The sequence below is a fragment of the Aquarana catesbeiana genome, linkage group LG02 (assembly GCF_042186555.1).
Source record: "Aquarana catesbeiana isolate 2022-GZ linkage group LG02, ASM4218655v1, whole genome shotgun sequence".
NCBI lineage: Eukaryota > Metazoa > Chordata > Amphibia > Anura > Ranidae > Aquarana > Aquarana catesbeiana.
The window spans coordinates 17523183-17542179 of NC_133325.1; the positions used below are offsets into that span (position 1 = coordinate 17523183).

At 51.0% G+C, this 18997-nt stretch overlaps 1 protein-coding gene across 1 annotated transcript in view; it reads right to left on the bottom strand.

Moving 5' to 3' along the window:
- Positions 1 to 18016, bottom strand: part of STARD10 (StAR related lipid transfer domain containing 10) — an 83027-nt gene extending 65011 nt beyond the window's left edge. Inside the window, exon 1 of the mRNA XM_073612634.1 lies at positions 17417 to 18016. Within this exon, the coding sequence (XP_073468735.1) occupies positions 17417 to 17575 (159 nt within the window). The 5' untranslated portion in view covers positions 17576 to 18016. The remainder of the gene's footprint in view (positions 1 to 17416) is intronic.
- Between the last annotated feature and the right edge of the window lie 981 nt (positions 18017 to 18997).

Sequence of the window (18997 nt, forward strand, 5' to 3'; positions counted from 1 at the left end):
TCTCCCCTCCCACAGTGATCAGACTGTACATTAATACTTTGTAGAAGGGGGAGGAGTCATTTCCCCAGTCTCCCCTCCCACAGTGATCAGACTGTACATTAATACTTTGTAGAAGGGGGAGGAGTCATTTCCTCAGTCTCCCCTCCCACAGTGATCAGACTGTACATTAATACTTTGTAGAAGGGGAGGAGTCATTTCCTCAGTCTCCCCTCCCACAGTGATCAGACTGTACATTAATACTTTGTAGAAGGGGAGGAGTCATTTCCTCAGTCTCCCCTCCCACAGTGATCAGACTGTACATTAATACTTTGTAGAAGGGGGAGGAGTCATTTCCCCAGTCTCCCCTCCCACAGTGATCAGACTGTACATTAATACTTTGTAGAAGGGGGAGGAGTCATTTCCTCAGTCTCCCCCTCCCACAGTGATCAGACAGGTTAGAGGTTGCAGCAGGGGCTGATTTGTGTCAGACATTTGTGAACACAGACAGGAACTACACTGGCAGCCTGGTTGTGTCATCTGTGAGCCGGTATCTCATGTACTCGGCCATGCAATGACTGACTGTAATCTGACCTCAGCCAATCCTAATAGGCTGGTAAGGGTGAGGTGTCCTGGGAAGGGGGAGGGGTGATGGAAGCAGGTGCAGTCCATGTGGAGGAACCGGTCTGGTGGGTGCCGAGAGGCGGATGAATAAAGTCATTATTACTCTATCATTGCTGGGAGGACTGCGGGGTGAGAACGTGGGGGGTGGAGACCAATGGGGAGAGGTTAAAGTACAACTCCGGACACAAAACATTTTTCCTTTAAATCCATTCCTCAATAGCCATGAAGAATAGAAATCCACTTTGTGTGCCCCAAATGCCTCTCCAAACCCAGATATTACCTTGTAGAAGTAGCCGTGACATCATCACTGGGCTGTACATAGGCTGTGCAGAGAGCAGAGGTGTGGGAGGGGCCCAGCGAGCTCCACCCACTACAAAGCACTTCAGAAGGGGGGTGGAGACAGGACCAGTCGCCAGGGCTATCGGGAAATTTCCCGGTGGGCCGCTTTTTTTCGAGCTGCGGCGGTGCCCAGGACCGATCCAAGTGCGGCCTCCTCCTCTCCCTCCGCTTGAATCAGCGTTCTGTTTATCACAATCTAGGAGGCGGGGCTTTGTTACAGTTCAGAGTTCAGACCCCAGCTCCATGTCACAGCGGGAGATCGATGTGTGGGGAGGGAGAGGAGGAGGAGGAGGCCACACTTGGATCGGTCCTGGGCGCCGCTGCAACCCACTCTGTGTAATCAAGGCACTGGTGAGGCTGTATTAATCTCTTGTATCATGTCCGCAGTCTCTGATCATCTCCTGTACTATGTCTGCAGTCTCTGATCATCTCCTGTATCATGTCTGCAGTCTCTGATCATCTCCTGTACTATGTCTGCAGTCTCTGATCATCTCCTGTATTATGTCTGCAGTCTCTGATCATCTCCTGTACTATGTCTGCAGTCTCTGATCATCTCCTGTATCATGTCTGCAGTCTCTGATCATCTCCTGTACTATGTCTGCAGTCTCTGATCATCTCCTGTACTATGTCTGCAGTCTCTGATCATCTCCTGTACTATGTCTGCAGTCTCTGATCATCTCCTGTATTATGTCGGCAGTCTCTGATCATCTCCTGTACTATGTCTGCAGTCTCTGATCATCTCCTGTAGTATGTCTGCAGTCTCTGTTCATCTCCTGTACTATGTCTGCAGTCTCTGATCATCTCCTGTATCATGTCTGCAATCTCTGATCATCTCCTGTACTATGTCTGCAGTCTCTGATCATCTCCTGTATCATGTCTGCAGTCTCTGATCATCTCCTGTACTATGTCTGCAGTCTCTGATCATCTCCTGTACTATGTCTGCAGTCTCTGATCATCTCCTGTAGTATGTCTGCAGTCTCTGATCATCTCCTGTACTATGTCTGCAGTCTCTGATCATCTCCTGTATCATGTCTGCAATCTCTGATCATCTCCTGTACTATGTCTGCAGTCTCTGATCATCACCTGTATCATGTCTGCAGTCTCTCATCATCTCCTGTATCATGTCTGCAGTCTCTGATCATCTCCTGTACTATGTCTGCAGTCTCTGATCATCTCCTGTACTATGTCTGCAGTCTCTGATCATCTCCTGTACTATATCTGCAGTCTCTGATCATCTCCTGTATTATGCCTGCAGTCTCTGATCATCTCCTGTAGTATGTCTGCAGTCTCTGATCATCTCCTGTACTATGTCTGCAGTCTCTGATCATCACCTGTACTATGTCTGCAGTCTCTGACCATCTCCTGTATTATGTTTGCAGTCTCTGATCATCACCTGTATCATGTTTGCAGTCTCTGATCATCTCCTGTATCATGTCTGCAGTCTCTGATCATCTCCTGTAATATGTCTGCAGTCTCTGATCATCTCCTGTACCATGTCTGCAGTCTCTGATCATCTCCTGTACTATGTCTGCAGTCTCTGATCATCTCCTGTACTATGTCTGCAGTCTCTGATCATCTCCTGTACTATGTCTGCAGTCTCTGATCATCTCCTGTACTATGTCTGCAGTCTCTGACCATCTCCTGTACTATGTCTGCAGTCTCTGACCATCTCTTGTACTATGTCTGCAGTCTCTGATCATCTCCTGTACTATGTCTGCAGTCTCTGATCATCTCCTGTACTATGTCTGCAGTCTCTGATCATCTCCTGTACTATGTCTGCAGTCTCTGACCATCTCTTGTACTATGTCTGCAGTCTCTGATCATCTCCTGTACTATGTCTGCAGTCTCTGACCATCTCTTGTACTATGTCTGCAGTCTCTGATCATCTCCTGTACTATGTCTGCAGTCTCTGACCATCTCTTGTACTATGTCTGCAGTCTCTGATCATCTCCTGTACTATGTCTGCAGTCTCTGATCATCTCCTGTAGTATGTCTGCAGTCTCTGATCATCTCCTGTAGTATGTCTGCAGTCTCTGATCATCTCCTGTATTATGTCTGCAGTCTCTGATCATCTCCTGTAGTATGTCTGCAGTCTCTGATCATCTCCTGTAGTATGTCTGCAGTCTCTGACCATCTCCTGTACTATGCAGTCTCTGATCATCTCCTGTACTATGTCTGCAGTCTCTGACCATCTCCTGTACTATGTCTGCAGTCTCTGATCATCTCCTGTATCATGTCTGCAGTCTCTGACCATCTCCTGTACTATGTCTGCAGTCTCTGATCATCTCCTGTACTATGTCTGCAGTCTCTGATCATCTCCTGTATTATGTCTGCAGTCTCTGATCATCTCCTGTACTATGTCTGCAGTCTCTGATCATCTCCTGTACTATGTCTGCAGTCTCTGACCATCTCCTGTAGTATGTCTGCAGTCTCTAAGGGAGTCTGGAGAGGAGTCCAGAGTAGGAGTGCCGCCAGGATGGGGGTCATGGGAGAAGTCAGACAGGTGTGGACTATGTAGAGGAGACTATAGGATAAAACCAGAGCCACCAACCTGGAGCCGTCTGACTGCTCCCTGTACGGTGCACCCGAGAGGAGGTCAGTGACAGCGCCGCCAGGCCAGTCTGGGGGGGGGGGGGGCGGGGGTTGAATACAATAATGTAAGGGGGCACTGATATAAAGATTTCCCCCTTATATCAGTAACCCCGCCCCCTTACCGCAATGTGGTCTCTGTGGTTTAAAATGAATGGTTTTTCCCTTTTTATGAACAAAAAAATAATGACGTTTGCTGTTGGGCTGGTATAATAATGCTATGGGTCTGGTGTGACATTTTTTCCAGGGCTGGTATTCATTCCTAGTCCGGCTCTGCCAGTCACCCTGCACAAGTGAGAGAGCCGTGGGAGGGGCCCAGTGGGCTCCACCTACTACAGAAAACTACAGGAGGGGGCGGAGACAAGACCAGTCACCCTGCAGGCTCCACCCACTACAGAAAACTACAGGAGGGGGCGGAGACAAGACCAATCACCCTGCAGGTTCCACCCACTACACAAAACTACAGGAGGGGCGGAGACAAGACCAATCACTCTGCAGGCCCCACCCACTACAGAAAACTACAGGAGGGGGCTGAGACAAGACCAATCACCCTGCAGGCTCCACCCACTACAGAAAACTACAGGGGGGCGGAGACAAGACCAATCACCCTGCAGGCTCCACCCACTACAGAAAACTACAGGGGGGCGGAGACAAGACCAATCATCCTGCAGGCTCCACGCACTACAGAAAACTACAGGAGGGGGCGGAGACAAGAAGAATCACCCTGCTGGCTCCACCCACTACAGAAAACTACAGGAGGGGGCTGAGACAAGACCAATCACCCTGCAGGCTCCACCCACTACAGAAAACTACAGGAGGGGGCGGAGACAAGACCAATCACCCTGCAGGCTCCACCCACTACAGAAAACTACAGGAAGGGGCGGAGGCAAGACCACTCACCCTGCAGGCTCCACCCACTACAGAAAACTACAGGAGGGGGCGGAGGCAAGACCAATCACCCTGCAGGCTCCACCCACTACAGAAAACTACAGGAGGGGCGGAGGCAAGACCAATCACCCTGCAGGCTCCACCCACTACACAAAACTACAGGAGGGGGCGGAGACAAGACTAGTCACCCTGCAGGCTTCACCTACTGCCAAAAACTACAGGAGGGGGGCGGAGACAAGACCATTCACCCTGCAGGCTCCACCCACTACAGAAAACTACAGGAGGGGGCGGAGACAAGATTAGTCACCCTGTACAAGGAGAGAGAGCAGAGTTGTGGGAGTGGCCTAGCAAGCTTCACCTACTGCCAAAAACTACAGGAGGGGGGCGGAGACAAGACCATTCACCCTGCAGGCTCCACCCACTACAGAAAACTACAGGAGGGGGCGGAGACAAGACCATTCACCCTGCAGGCTCCACCCACTACAGAAAACTACAGGAGGGATGGAGACATGACCAATCACCCTGCACAAGGAGAGAGAACAGAATTGTGGGAGGGGTCCAGCTGGCCCCACCCACTACAGAAAACTAAGAAAACTACAGGAGGAGGCGGAGACAAGACAAGTCACCCTGTACAAGGAGAGAGAGAGAGCAGAGTTGTGGGAGGGGCTAGGCAGGCTCCACCCCATACAGAAAACTACATGAGAGGGCGGAGACAAGATCAGTCACCCTGTACAAGAAGAGAGTAGAATTGTGGGAGGGGCCAGGCAGGCTCCATCCACTGCAGAAAACTACAGGAGGGGCGGAGACAAGATCAGGTACCCTGCACAAAGAGAGAGCAGAGATGTGGGAGGGGCCCTTAGATCTACAATCACACTATGTAGTGCAAGGTTTTACATAGCTGTAGTAAGATTTAAGGGAGATTGTATGGAGATTGTACAATCCCATTGCATAGTGTATGGCCAGCTGTAAACTTTTCACAGAGAAAGGCTGAATGTAAAACAGGGGAACCCTGCACTGCAATGCCCGGGGGGCATCTCTCTACTGGTGTGCCGCTCTCCGGGGAGGACGGATTGCTGGTTTTCCAAACATTTCAAGAGATATCGCCCACGCAGGTTTTCTGCTGCTCCAAAAATATCTCTTCAATCTGGAGCAGCTGTTACGGGAGCAGAATCAATCTGCTAATCCGCCAACTAAACCGGGGGGCTCAGGACCGCCATTTGCCTCTGTCAAAGGACCATAGAGGGGGGGAGAAGATATAGGGACAGCCAGAAAGAATCCATCCTGCTTGTTGGAGCCCCACTCTGCCCTCATAGGGCCAATCAATGGATAGGCAGGGGAAGTTATAGAGATAGGCGAAGAGAACTTATCCTGACTCACAGGGGTCCACCTCCCTCCCAGGGCCAATTAATGAATGGAGGAGGAGTTATAGGAGCCAGCTGGAGAGAACTCATCCTGCCTCCCTGGGCCCCACCACTCTGCCGGGGCCAATCATTGGATGGCAGTGGAGGAGAAGCTAAAGAGGCCGTTGGAGAGAACTCATCCTAATTCCCAAGGCCAATCAATAGACAACAGAAGAGGAGAGCTATAGGAGCTATAGGGACAGCCAGAGAAAACTCCTCCTGACTCCTGGGGCCAATCAATGGATGGCAGAGGTGGGGAATATATAGGGGTGCACCAGAAAGACCCAACCATGACTCACAGGGGCCCACTGCCCTACCAAGGCTAATCCGTGGATGGCAGTGGAGGAAAAGTTAAAAGAGACAGTTGGAGAAAACTCATTTTGCTTGCAGGGGCCCCACTGCCCTCCCGGGGCCCATCAAGAGATGGCAGAGGAAGAGAAGATATAGAGAGAACTTATCCTGCCTGCCAGGACCCCACCAACCTCCTGGGGCACATCAATGAACAGCAGAGGAGGAGACGCTAAAGGGACACTTGTTGAGAACTCATCCTGACTCCCGGGGCCCCACTGCCCTCCTGGGGGGTGATCAATTGATGGCAATGGAGGAAAAGCTATAGAGACAGCCAGAGAGAACTCATCCTGCCTGCAGAGGCCGTACAATGGACAGCAGAGGAGGAAAAGCTTTTTTGGACAGCCAAAGAAAACTCATCCTACCTGCCAGGGCCCCTGTGTCCTCCCGGGGGCCAATTAACAGATGGCAGAGGAGAAGAAGTTACAGTATGTGGACAGCTTGAGAGAACTCAACCTGACTTCCAAGGACAATGAATGGATATCAGACTAAAACTCATCTTGACTCTCATGGTCCCACTGTTCTCCAGGGGCTGATCAGAGATAGCAGAGGAGGAAAAGCTTTAGGGATAGCCGGACAGAACTCATTCTGCTTGCAGGGGCCACTCAATGGATGGCCGGAGGAGGAGCTATTGGGACAGTCAGAGAACTCATCCTGCCTGCCAGGGCCCCACCGGGCTCCAAGGGTCTATAGGGAAAGCTGGAGAGAACTCAATCCACAGCAAGGAAGGAGAAGCTTCTGGGACAGCCAAAGGGAACGTGAACCATGTGCCAGAACCCCTTCACCCTCCTGGAGCCAATCAACAGATGATGGCAGAGAAGAAGCTATAGAGACAGCCAGAGAGAACTCATCTTGATTCTCAGGGCCCCGCTGCCCTCCAAGGGCCAACCAATGGACAGCAGAGAAGGGAAAGCTATAAGGACAGCTGGAGAGAACTCATCCTGCCTGCCAGAAGGTCCCTCCTGGGGCCAATCAACTGATGGCAGAGGAGAAGAAGCTATAGCTACAGTCGTAGAGAATCCATCCTGACTCCTGGGGCTAATCAATGGATGGAAGTGGTGGAGAAGTCATGGGAATAGTAAGAGAGAACTCATCTTGCCTGCCAGGGCCCTATTGCCCTCCTAAGGTCAATCAATGGACAGCAGAGGAGGAGAAGCTATAGATGCAGTCGTAGAGAATCCATCCCAACTCCCGGGGGCCAATCAATGGACAGCAGAGAAGGGAAAGCTATGGGGCCAGCCAGAGAGAACTCATTCTGGCTGCCAGAAGGCCCCTCCTGGGGCCAATCAACTGATGACAGAGGAGAAGACACTATAGCTACAGTCGTAGAGAATCTATTCTGACTCCCAGGGCCAATCAATGGATGGAAGAGGTGGAGAAGTTATAGGGATAGTAAGAGAGAACTCATCCTGCCTGCCAGGCTCATAGGGACAATCAATGGATGGCAGAGGAGAAGCATCTATAGGGAAAGCAGGAGAGAACTCAATCCACAGCAGGGGAGGAAAAGCTTCTGGGACAGTCAAAGTCAAAGGAAACTTGAACCATGTGCCAGAACCCCTTCGCCCTCCTGGAGCCAACAGATGATGGCAGAGAAGAAGCTATAGAGACAGCCAGAGAAAACTAATCTTGACTCTCAGGGCCCCACTGCCCTCCAGGGGCCAACCAGTGGACAGCAGAGATGGGAAAGCTATAGGGACAGCTGGAGAAAACTCATCCTGCCTACCAGAAGGCCCCTCTGGGGCCAATCAACTGATGGCAGAGGAGAAGAAGCTATAGCTACAGCCGTAGAGAATCCGTCCTGACTCCCGGGGCCAATCAATGGTTGGAAGGGGTGGAAAAGTCATAGGGATAGCCAGAGAGAACTCATCTTGCCTGCCAGGGCCCTATTGCCCTCCCAAGGACAGCAGAGGAGGAGAAGCTATAGATACAGTTGTAGAGAATCCATCCTGACTCCTGGGGGGCAATCAATGGACAGCAGAGGAGGGAAAGCTATGGGGCCAGCCAGAGAGAACTCATTCTGCCTGCCAGAAGGCCCTTCCTGGGGCCAATCAACTGATGTCAGAGGAGAAGACGCTATAGCTACACGTGGTGTCCAAACTATGGCCCTCCAGTTGTTAAGGAACTACAACTCCAATCATGCCTAGTCATGTCTGTGAATGTCAGAGTTTTACAATGCCTCATGGGAAGTGTAGTTCCGCAACAGCTGGAGGGCCGTAGTTTGGACATCCCTGCGAATACATCCCAACTCCCAGGGGCCAATCAATGGACAGCAGAGGAGGGAAAGCTATGGGATCAGCTAGAGAGAACTCATGCTGCCTTCCAGAAGGCCCCTCCTGGGGCCAATCAATGGATGGAAGAGGTGGAGAAGTCATAGGGGATAGCCAGAGAGAACTCCTCTTCCCTGCCAGGGCCCTATTGCCCTCCCAAGGTCAATCAATGGATGGCAGAGGAGAAGAGGCTATAGAGACAGCCTGAACCCTGGTGCCCCATTGCCTTCCAAGGGTCCATTGACAGATGAGCTGTACAGAGGGTGATATTGGAGTCTATTCCTAAATGGCGACCCTTAAAGGTGACCACTGACCATACACTATACAATCTGATTGTACAATCTTCTTCCAAATGATACAAATTGAATGGATTGTGTCCTATTATTACATGGTTTGGGTACATCTAAATACATTGTAGAGACATTGTACAATCAAACTGTATAGAGTATAAACAGCTTAAGAGGAATTTACTAAAACAATTAATTATTTTTTTTTATCGAGTCATGAAGATCAGTGGTCTGCAAACTGCACCCTGAGGGCCAGAGGTGGCCCTTTACTTGCCTTTATCCAGCCCTTGGGGAATTATTCCTCCCACTGACACCAATGATGGGACACTATTCCTCCCACTGACACCAATGATGGGGCACTATTCCTCCCACTAACACCAATGATGGGACACTATTCCTCCCACTAACACCAATGATGGGACACTATTCCTCCCACTGACACCAATGATGGGACACTATTCCTCCCACTGACACCAATGATGGGGCACTATTCCTCCCACGAACACCAGTGATGGGGCACTATTCCTCCCACTAACACCAATGATGGGGCATTGTTTACTCCCAGCAACGCCAGGACATCTTCTTCCACTGACATCACTCCGGTCCCCCTAATGCTTAAAGGACAGTAAACTAGCCCTTTGTGTATAAAGTTTGGAGACCCTTGATGTAGACTGAAGAAGATGATACCAGCAGATTGTAAGGTGTGTGGCCTGCTTTAAGGACACCATGCACTGGATACATGGATTGTACAATTCTCTTTAGAATTGCCATCAGATATATAGTACAAGAGCCTGTGCAACCAACTTTAGAGCAACCAAAACTATGTAATATGAGGACCGACCTAATCTATCCAATCAATGTATATCTAATCAGACAGGCTATTGTGTTATATAGTTATTGGTAGATCCAAAGGAGATTGTATAATCGGATTGTAACATGTGATGAGCCGTAAAGATACACATATCTTCAATAGAAAGGTGGTGAGAGCGAACCCCACACTGGGGACCCCCCGGACCCCCCCCCCCCCCCCCGACACCATCCACCTTCCTACCGGAGTGAATGGAAGAACGACTTGGAAAGTTTTACTAGGTGGAAAGTTCATATCATGAGAAGAAGGAGAACTGGTTTATGATCAGAACAATCCAACTCAAATCAGAAAAGGGGGGGGGGGAGGAGAGATGGGAAGAGCGGAAGGAGAGAGAGGAGAGAAAGAGAGAGAGAAGAGAGGAGAGAAAAAGAGAGAGAGAGAGAGAGAGAGAGAGGGGAGAGAGAGAGAGAGAGAGAGAGAGAGAGAGAGAGAGAGAGAGAGGGAGAGGAGAGAGGGAGAGAGAGAGAGAGAGAGAGAGAGGAGAAGAGAAGAGAGAGAGGAAGAGAAGAGAGAGAGAGAGAGAGAGAGATGGGAAGAGACGAAGGAGAGAGAAGAGAGAGAGAGAGAGATGAGAAGAGACGAAGGAGAGAGAGAGAGAGAAGAGAGAGAGAGAGAGAGAGAGAGAGAGAGAGAGAGAGAGAGAGAGAGAGAGAGAGAGAGAGAGAGAGAGAGAGAGAGAGAGAGAGAGAGAGAGAGAGAGAGAGAGAGGAAGAGAGGAAGGAGAGAGAGGAGAGAGAGAGAGAGAGAGAGAGAGGGGAGAAGAGAAGAGAGAGAGAGATGGGAAGAGACGAAGGAGAGAAGAGAGAGAGAGAGAGAGAGAGATGGGAAGAGAGGAAGGAGAGAGAGAGAGGAGAGAGAGAGAGAGAGAGGGAGAGGGAGAGAGAGAGAGATGGGAAGAGACGAAGGAGAGAGAAGAGAGAAGAGAGAGAGAAGGAGGGAGAGAGAGAGAGAAGGAGGGAGAGAGAGAAGGGGAGAGAGAGAGAGAGAGATGGGAAGAGAGGAAGGAGAGAGAGAGAGAGAGAGAGAAGGAAGGAGAGAGTCCCTGGCCTGGAAGAAGTATGAGGAGCAGGTGATCTGACATCGAGCTGACTTCATATGCTGCATGCTTGTTCCCAGTCTGTGACTCAGAAAGTGGGGACGGCCTTTCCTGTTCCAGCATGACTGCACACCAGTGCACAAAGCAAGGTCCATAAAGACATGGATGAGCGAGTTTGGGGTGGAGGAACTTGACTGGCCTGCACAGAGACCTGACCTCAACCCGATAGAAAACCTTTGGAATGAATTAGAGTGGAGACTGGGAGCCAGGCCTTCTCGTCCAACATCAGCACCTGACCTCAGAAATGCGCTTCTGGAAGAATAGTCAAACATTCCCATAGACACACTCCTAAACCTTGTGGACGGCCTTCCCAGAAGAGTTGAAGCTGTTATAGCTGCAAAGGGTGGGCCAACTCAATATTGAACCCTACGGACTAAGACTGGGATGTCATTAAAGTTCATGTGTGTGTAAAGGCAGGCGTCCCAATACTTCTGGTAATATAGTGTGTGTCCTAGAGAAGTACACTGGATAAAAGATTAGGGATGGAAGCCAAGACGCCGGTGCTGGCAGTATATTGTGCTTCTAGAAGCTGCTCATTTTGAGGTCAGGGAGGACTCTTCTCATCCAGAGAGCCTCAGCCGGCCTGCAACCAGTTATTATTAATGGAGCCATTTTATACAAAATGAAAATAAACATCCCCCTCCCGTCTGACCTTCCAACCAACCGAATCAAACAGATTTGCCGAAAGAGCCTCCAGGCACAGCACACGGGTCACATCCATCAGAGTCCACTACAGAGAGTTCCTGTAATGTTCCGACACATAACTGACATACACAATACATTCCAACATAATCATTCAAAGGTCACTCCACTTAAATTCCCACTGTGCCCATTATAAGGGGCTCCCACCACCCCTGTGCTGAGTTCTTGGGTCTGTACACCTGATGTGCCCATTATGAGGGGATCTCACCATCCCTGTGCTGAGTTCCCGGGTCTGTACACCTGATGTGCCCATTATGAGGGGATCTCACCATCCCTGTGCTGAGTTCCCGGGTCTGTACACCTGCTGTGCCCATTATGAGGGGTTCCCACCATCCCTGTGCTGAGTTCCTGGGTCTGTACACCTGCTGTGCCCATTATGAGGGGTTCCCACCATCCCTGTACTGAGTTCTCAGGTCTGTACACCTGATGTGCCCATTATGAGGGGTTCCCACCATCCCTGTGCTGAGTTCCCATGTCTGTACACCTGATGTGCCCATTATGAGGGGATCTCACCATCCCTGTGCTGGGTTCCCGGGTCTGTACACCTGATGTGCCCATTATGAGGGGTTCTCACCATCCCTGTGCTGGGTTCCCGGGTCTGTACACCTGATGTGCCCATTATGAGGGGTTCCCACCATCCCTGTGCTGAGTTCCCGGGTCTGTACACCTGATGTGCCCATTATGAGGGGTTCCCACCATCCCTGTGCTGAGTTCCCGGGTCTGTACACCTGCTGTGCCCATTATGAGGGGTTCTCACCATCCCTGTGCCGAGTTCCCAGGTCTGTACACCTGCTGTGCCCATTATATGCAGCTGAAATTGGTGATAATCATATTTATGTACCAAGGCTCCGGCTTGGATTGTTGGCCTCATATAAAAGCCGTACATCACTGGTTGGGTGAAGGTTGAATGGAATGTGTCTATTTTAGTCTTTCTCATGGTGGATGGAGAAGTGCCGCAATGCCGCTATCCTCTTATTTTCTTTGGCATTTCAATAACACTGCGCACTTCAAACAAGCAGGGAAACACACAGATGAAAGACATAGATCAGGGCCTAAGGATTTACTTTTCTGCACATCCAGTCCTGAGATTTACACAGCTCAGCTACATAGCACAGCTTGGTCTGGCAAGACAGGAGACCAGACTATTTCCTACTGCAGTTCAGTTACGCTTACAGGTCTTGTCCCTCCCCCCAGCCTGTGATTGGATAGTGAAAGGAGAAGCATCACACCGATGAGCCCATCTCCTGGTCACTCTGCTCTCTCCTCCTTATCAGCATGCCAGCTGGTTACAGGAACTGCGGGAGGCAGATACTTGCACTGCTTGTATGTAATTCAATCCATGTAATGATGTAGTAATGAATACAAAGCCAAATTCATTTGTGCTTTTATATGTGAGCCGAGTTCTTATCCTGCACATGCGCATCAGAGTTACATTGTCCCCAGCCTCTTACAGATGCCGGGAATGAGCCGAGAGTGAACACGATGCATGCTCCGTACACAGCTAAGAGGAAGACGTTTTTTTTTTTTGCAGAACTGACTTTGCAGGTTTCTTCTACCAACAACCCCCACCTTCCTAGAATTAAACTCCGCTTGAAGTCGCGTGCTTTGTATATGATTTATGTGCCGCAGCTGTCATTTACTGCATGTTGTTGAATGACGGAAACATCTGGAAGGGAGTCAGAGGATCCCCCCGGGTGTCATACATGTGAGGGTTGCGTGCACTCTGGGTCCCAAGTGAGCAGGTCGGGCCCTGCGATGTCACAAATGGCACCATGTACAGAATGCTTTTCACTCTCAGTAACTGTAAAGTGTTCTCTGATTGGATGAGGTGGAGAGGCAGCGCGGTGATGTCACATCACACCAAGGGTTTGGGACAGCAGCGTTTTCCTCCTGTCTATCACTACCAACACTTATCACTGCATATCCACCAATGAGATTTCACCGATCCCTCCTCTACAGCCCTCCTAATAAAGAGAGGTGGTGAGGACTGGCTGGATGATAAGGAGGACTGTCCCGGGGGAAGCGCTTTTTGTGTTATTTTCTCTGGAGACCCCTGCCCTGCGCTACATTTCATCATCGCTTTGTATAGGACAATCAATGAGGGGAATACTACAACTCGGCTCATGCAGGCGATATTCTACGACGCTGGGCTCACATCTGTCTGACAGCCCAACACATACAATGTAACATCTGATACAATGTAACAGCCAAGGTCCAAACCAACAACCATAAAAGATACCAGCACACCGCCAGACATGGGACCCCCTGTATACATTGTGACTTACACTGAAGGTCCACCTTGCTAGTAGCGGGTTGGACCCCCTTTTGCCTTCATTCTTCGTGGCATAGATACAACAAGGTGTTGGAAACGTTCCTCAGAGATTGTCCAATCGGATGAACTGTCGTGATCGGCTCTCGACAGCTCTTTACTAACTATTCCAATTATTGTACGATTGCTTTGAAAGCAGTATTTTTCATTCGATTTTCAGATCGTGTGTACGAACTAAGGCTGGCCATACATTATACAATTTTCTTGTACAACTTTCCTTCCTACCAAAACCATATAATATGAGGTCAAACCTAAACACTTTCAATTTGTAGGCAATCAGGCAGGTTTTTACACAACATAGTTTTGGGAATTGGTGGAATGGCAGATTGGCATCATGGATGTGCAGCCGACAAATCTGCAGCAACTGCGTGAGGTTATCATATCACTATGGAGCAAAATCTCTGAGGAACATTTCCAACACCTTGTTGTATCTATGCCACCAAGAATGAAGGCAAAAGGGGGTCCAACCCGGTACTAGCAAGGTGTACCTAATAAAGTGTCCGGTGAGTGTAGATCTGATTCCTTACATCTTGTTCCCTTCATATCCATAATACACCCTGTATATACACCCCATTCCCTATATACAGTACATCCCATTCCCTATATACAGTACATCCCATTCCCTATATACAGTACATCCCATTCCCTATATACAGTACATCCCATTCCCTGTATTCAGCTTGTTACTAGTAGGAACTTTAATCTGCTGCAGTTCCTGATACTATTAATAGATACATTGTAACACGTGGACTCAGTGTGACCACTAGGGGTCCCTGTACATTCACACTGTACCCACCCCGCACCTACCTTGTACCCGCCCCGCACCTACCTTGTACCAACCCCGCACCTACCTTGTACCCAGCCCGCACATACCTCCTTGCACCCACCCCGCACCTACCTTGTACCCAGCCCGCACATACCTCCTTGCACCCACCCCGCACCTACCTTGTACCCACCCTGCACATACCTCCTTGCACCCACCCCGCACCTACCTTGTACCCACCCCGCACATACCTCCTTGCACCCACCCCGCACCTACCTTGTACCCACCCCGCACATACCTCCTTGCACCCACCCCGCACATACCTCCTTGCACCCACCCCGCACCTACCTTACACCCACCCCGCACCTACCTTGTACCCACCCCGCACCTACCTTGTACCAACCCCGCACCTACCTTGTACCCACCCCGCACATACCTCCTTGCACCCACCCCGCACCTACCTTGTACCCACCCCGCACATACCTCCTTGCACCCACCCCGCACATACCTCCTTGCACCCACCCCGCACCTACCTTGTACCCACCCCTCACCTACCTTGTACCCACCCCGCACATACCTCCTTGCACCCACCCCGCACATACCTCCTTACACCCACCCCGCACCTATCTTGTACCCACCTCGCACCTACCTTGTACCCACCCCGCACATACCTTGTACCAACCCCGCACCTACCTTGTACCCACCCAGCACATACCTTGTACCCGCACCTACCTTGTACCCACCCCGCACATACTTCCTTGCACCCACCCCGCACCTACCTTGTACCCACCCGCACATACCCCGCACATCCCTTGTACCCACCCCGCACATACCTGGTACCCAATCCGCACATACCTTGTACCCACCCCGCACATACCTTGTACCCACCCCGCACATACCTGGTACCCAATCCACACATACCTTGTACCCACCCCGCACATACCTTGTACCCACCCCGCACATACCTGGTACCCACCCCGCACCTACCCCGCACATACCTTGTACCCACCCCACACATACCTTGTACCCACCCCGCACATACCTTGTACCCACCCAGCACATACCTTGTACCCGCACCTACCTTGTACCCACCCCGCACATACCTCCTTGCACCGACCCTGCACCTACCTTGTACCCAATCCACACATACCTTGTACCCACCCCGCACATACCTTGTATCCACCCCGCACATACCTTGTACCCACCCCGCACATACCTTGTACCCACCCCACACCTACCCCGCACATACCTTGTACCAACCCCGCACATACCTTGTACCCACCCCGCACATACCTTGTACCCACCCCGCACATACCTTGTACCCACCCCGCACATACCTTGTACCCACCCTGCACCTACCCCGCACATACCTTGTACCCACCCCGCACATATCTTGTACCCACCTCAGACCTACCCCGCACATACCTTGAACCCACCCCACACCTACCCTGCACATACCTTGTACCAACCCCGTACCAACCCTGCACACACCTTGTACCCACCCCCCACCTACCCTGCACATACCCTGCACCTACCCCGCACATACCTTGTACCCACCCCACACCTACCCTGCACATACCCCTCACCTACCCCGCAACTACCCGCTCATACCTTGTACCCACCGCGCACCTACCATACCCCGTGTCCCGTTTTATGATCCCCCTCCCCTTTTTGGTGGTAGAGACGAGGCTTCTCACACAGATGTCCCAATTTATGACCCCCCTCCTTTTCGGTGGTAGAAAAAAGGCTTCTCTCACAGGTGTCCCGTTTTATGACCCCCCTTTTTGGTGGTAAAAACTAGGCTTCTCACACAGGTGTCCCATTTTATGACTCCCCCCCCTTTTTGGTGGTAAAGATGAGGCTTCTCACACAGGTGTCCCGATTTATGACTCCCCCTTTTTGGTGGTAGAGAAAAGGCTTCTCACACAGGTGTCCCGTTTTATGACCCCCCTTTTTGGTGGTAGAAACAAGGCTTCTCACACAGGTGTCCCGTTTTAGAACCCCCCCCCCCCCCTTTGGTGGTAGAGACAAGGCTTCTCACACAGGTGTCCCATTTTATGACCCCCCTTTTTGGTGGTAGAAACAAGGCTTCTCACACAGGTGTCCCGTTTTAGAACCCCCCCCCCCCTTTGGTGGTAGAGACAAGGCTTCTCACACAGGTGTCCCATTTTAGAACCCCCCCCCCCTTTGGTGGTAGAGACAAGGCTTCTCACACAGGTGTCCCATTTTATGACCCCCCTTTTTGGTGGTAGAAACAAGGCTTCTCACACAGGTGTCCCGTTTTAGAACCCCCCCCCCCCCCTTTGGTGGTAGAGACAAGGCTTCTCACACAGGTGTCCCATTTTAGAACCCCCCCCCCCCTTTGGTGGTAGAGACAAGGCTTCTCACACAGGTGTCCCATTTTATGACACCCCCCCCTTTGGTGGTAGAGACAAGGCTTCTCACACAGGTGTCCCGTTTTAGGACCCCCCCCCCCTTTTGGTGGTAGAGACAAGGCTTCTCACACAGGTGTCCCATTTTATGACACCCCCCCCCCCCCCCTTTGGTGGTAGAGACAAGGCTTCTCACACAGGTGTCCCGTTTTAGGACCCCCCCCCTTTTGGTGGTAGAGACAAGGCTTCTCACACAGGTGTCCCATTTTATGACACCCCCCCCCCCCCTTTGGTGGTAGAGACAAGGCTTCTCACACAGGTGTCCCGTTTTAGGACCCCCCCCTTTTGGTGGTAGAGACAAGGCTTTTCAAACAGGTGTCCCGTTTTAGAACCCCCCCCCTTTTGGTGGTAGAGACAAGGCTTCTCACACAGGTGTTCCGTTTTAGGACCCCCCCCCCCCTTTTGGTGGTAGAGACAAGGCTTCTCACACAGGTGTCCCATTTTATGACCCCGCCTTTTTTGGTGGTGGAGAACAGGTGACCTCCTGTCGATCTCCTTGCCGTCTCACCTTGATCTTGTGCAGGGCCCGCTCCTCCTCCAGGACCTGCACCCACACGGTGATCCCGGACTTGTTATACGTCAAGGTCCAGCCGGCCTCCGAGTCACACTCCGTCCTGAAGTTGTGAAAGTCCCGGTCATCTGGGATCTGGACGCACTCCCTGGACATGGTGGCGGGGGTGGTGGTGGCGGAGATGTTGGTGGCGGAGATGTTGGTGGTGGCGGTGGAGGTGACGATGCTAGGGATGAAGGTGACGGTGGTGGTGGTGGTGGTGGTGGGGGTCAGAGCGAGGGGCCCCTCACACTGCACAAGCTTAGTCACCGAGTCTCAGTGGCTCCCCCCCTCCAGCACATCCATATGGCTGCCCAGGGTGGCGGATCTGGTTCTTCCAGCCAGACAGGTGCAGCAGGTCCCCTCCCAGCGCGGCTCTGTCACCAGCTGGCTCTGTGTACCGGGGAAGGGGAGGGGGGGGGTTTCCACGACGTTGGAGGGTGGGCGTCCTACGGCGTCCGATGGACCAAGGTGAGGATGCTGAGCGAGGAAGAATGAGCGAGGCTGAGAGAAATGAATATATGAGGATCTCTATGTACACAGAGGGATCCCCTCCCACATTGCGCACACCCCCCTCCCCGGGTCACATCTACCAGCTGCTGGGTCCTACAAACTGACAGCTTCTCCCGACTCCTCGTCCTCCTCCCCACCTCCCTCTGCCTGTACCGGTGTGGGGGGGGGGGGATTCGTCCTTCGCTAAATACCCCCCCAACATCTCAGATCCCGTTCTGTAGGGAAACATCTACCAAGTGCGATAAATTTAACGCATAAAATGATCTTAAATCCCGGGATCCCTGAGTGACATCACTGACCATAAAAGGTCATTTTATGACAATGGATGACATCACAGAGGATCCCCTGAAATTAAAAATTAAAGCGACAGTACACATTTAAAAAAAACAAACAAACAAACAAAAAAAAAAAAAAACCACGTGGGGTTCCCCTTAGGGCTTGCTCACAACAGGCGCGGTAGAGGAACGCGTGCAAAATCACACGTTTTCTCGTAACCCCCTCGTAAACTTTCTGCTTTGCGCAGATGGGTAAGGCCGCCGCTAATTCTTAAGTAAGCGCCAAAACGCACGGTACCGCAGCCCGCATGCAGTTTGGTGTGCAGCAATTTAGAAAAAAAATCGCGCTAATACCTTTTTTTTTGCATGTAAATGTGCGAGAACGCAAAAAAAAAAAATTTTTTTTAAAAAGGGAATACAGGAATGCAAAAAAAAGGGAATGCAGGAACACAAAAAAAGGGAATACAGGAACGCAAAAAAAAAAAGGAATACAGGAACGCAAAAAAAAAAGGGAATACAAGAACGCAGAAAAAAAAGGAATACAAGAACGCAAAAAAAAGAGCACATGTTTTGACGCACCTCAAGGCGGGAATAAGCCACGCAGTTCGGATCTGTGCGTTTTCTCGCAAACCCATAAAAAAAAAAAAAAAAAAAAAAAAGTCTGCTTTTCACAAATGCTCAGGGCTGCCATTAATTCTTAAAGGCGCTCACACGCGTCTAGCAAGCCCGCGCACGTTCGCAAGTGCCAAAA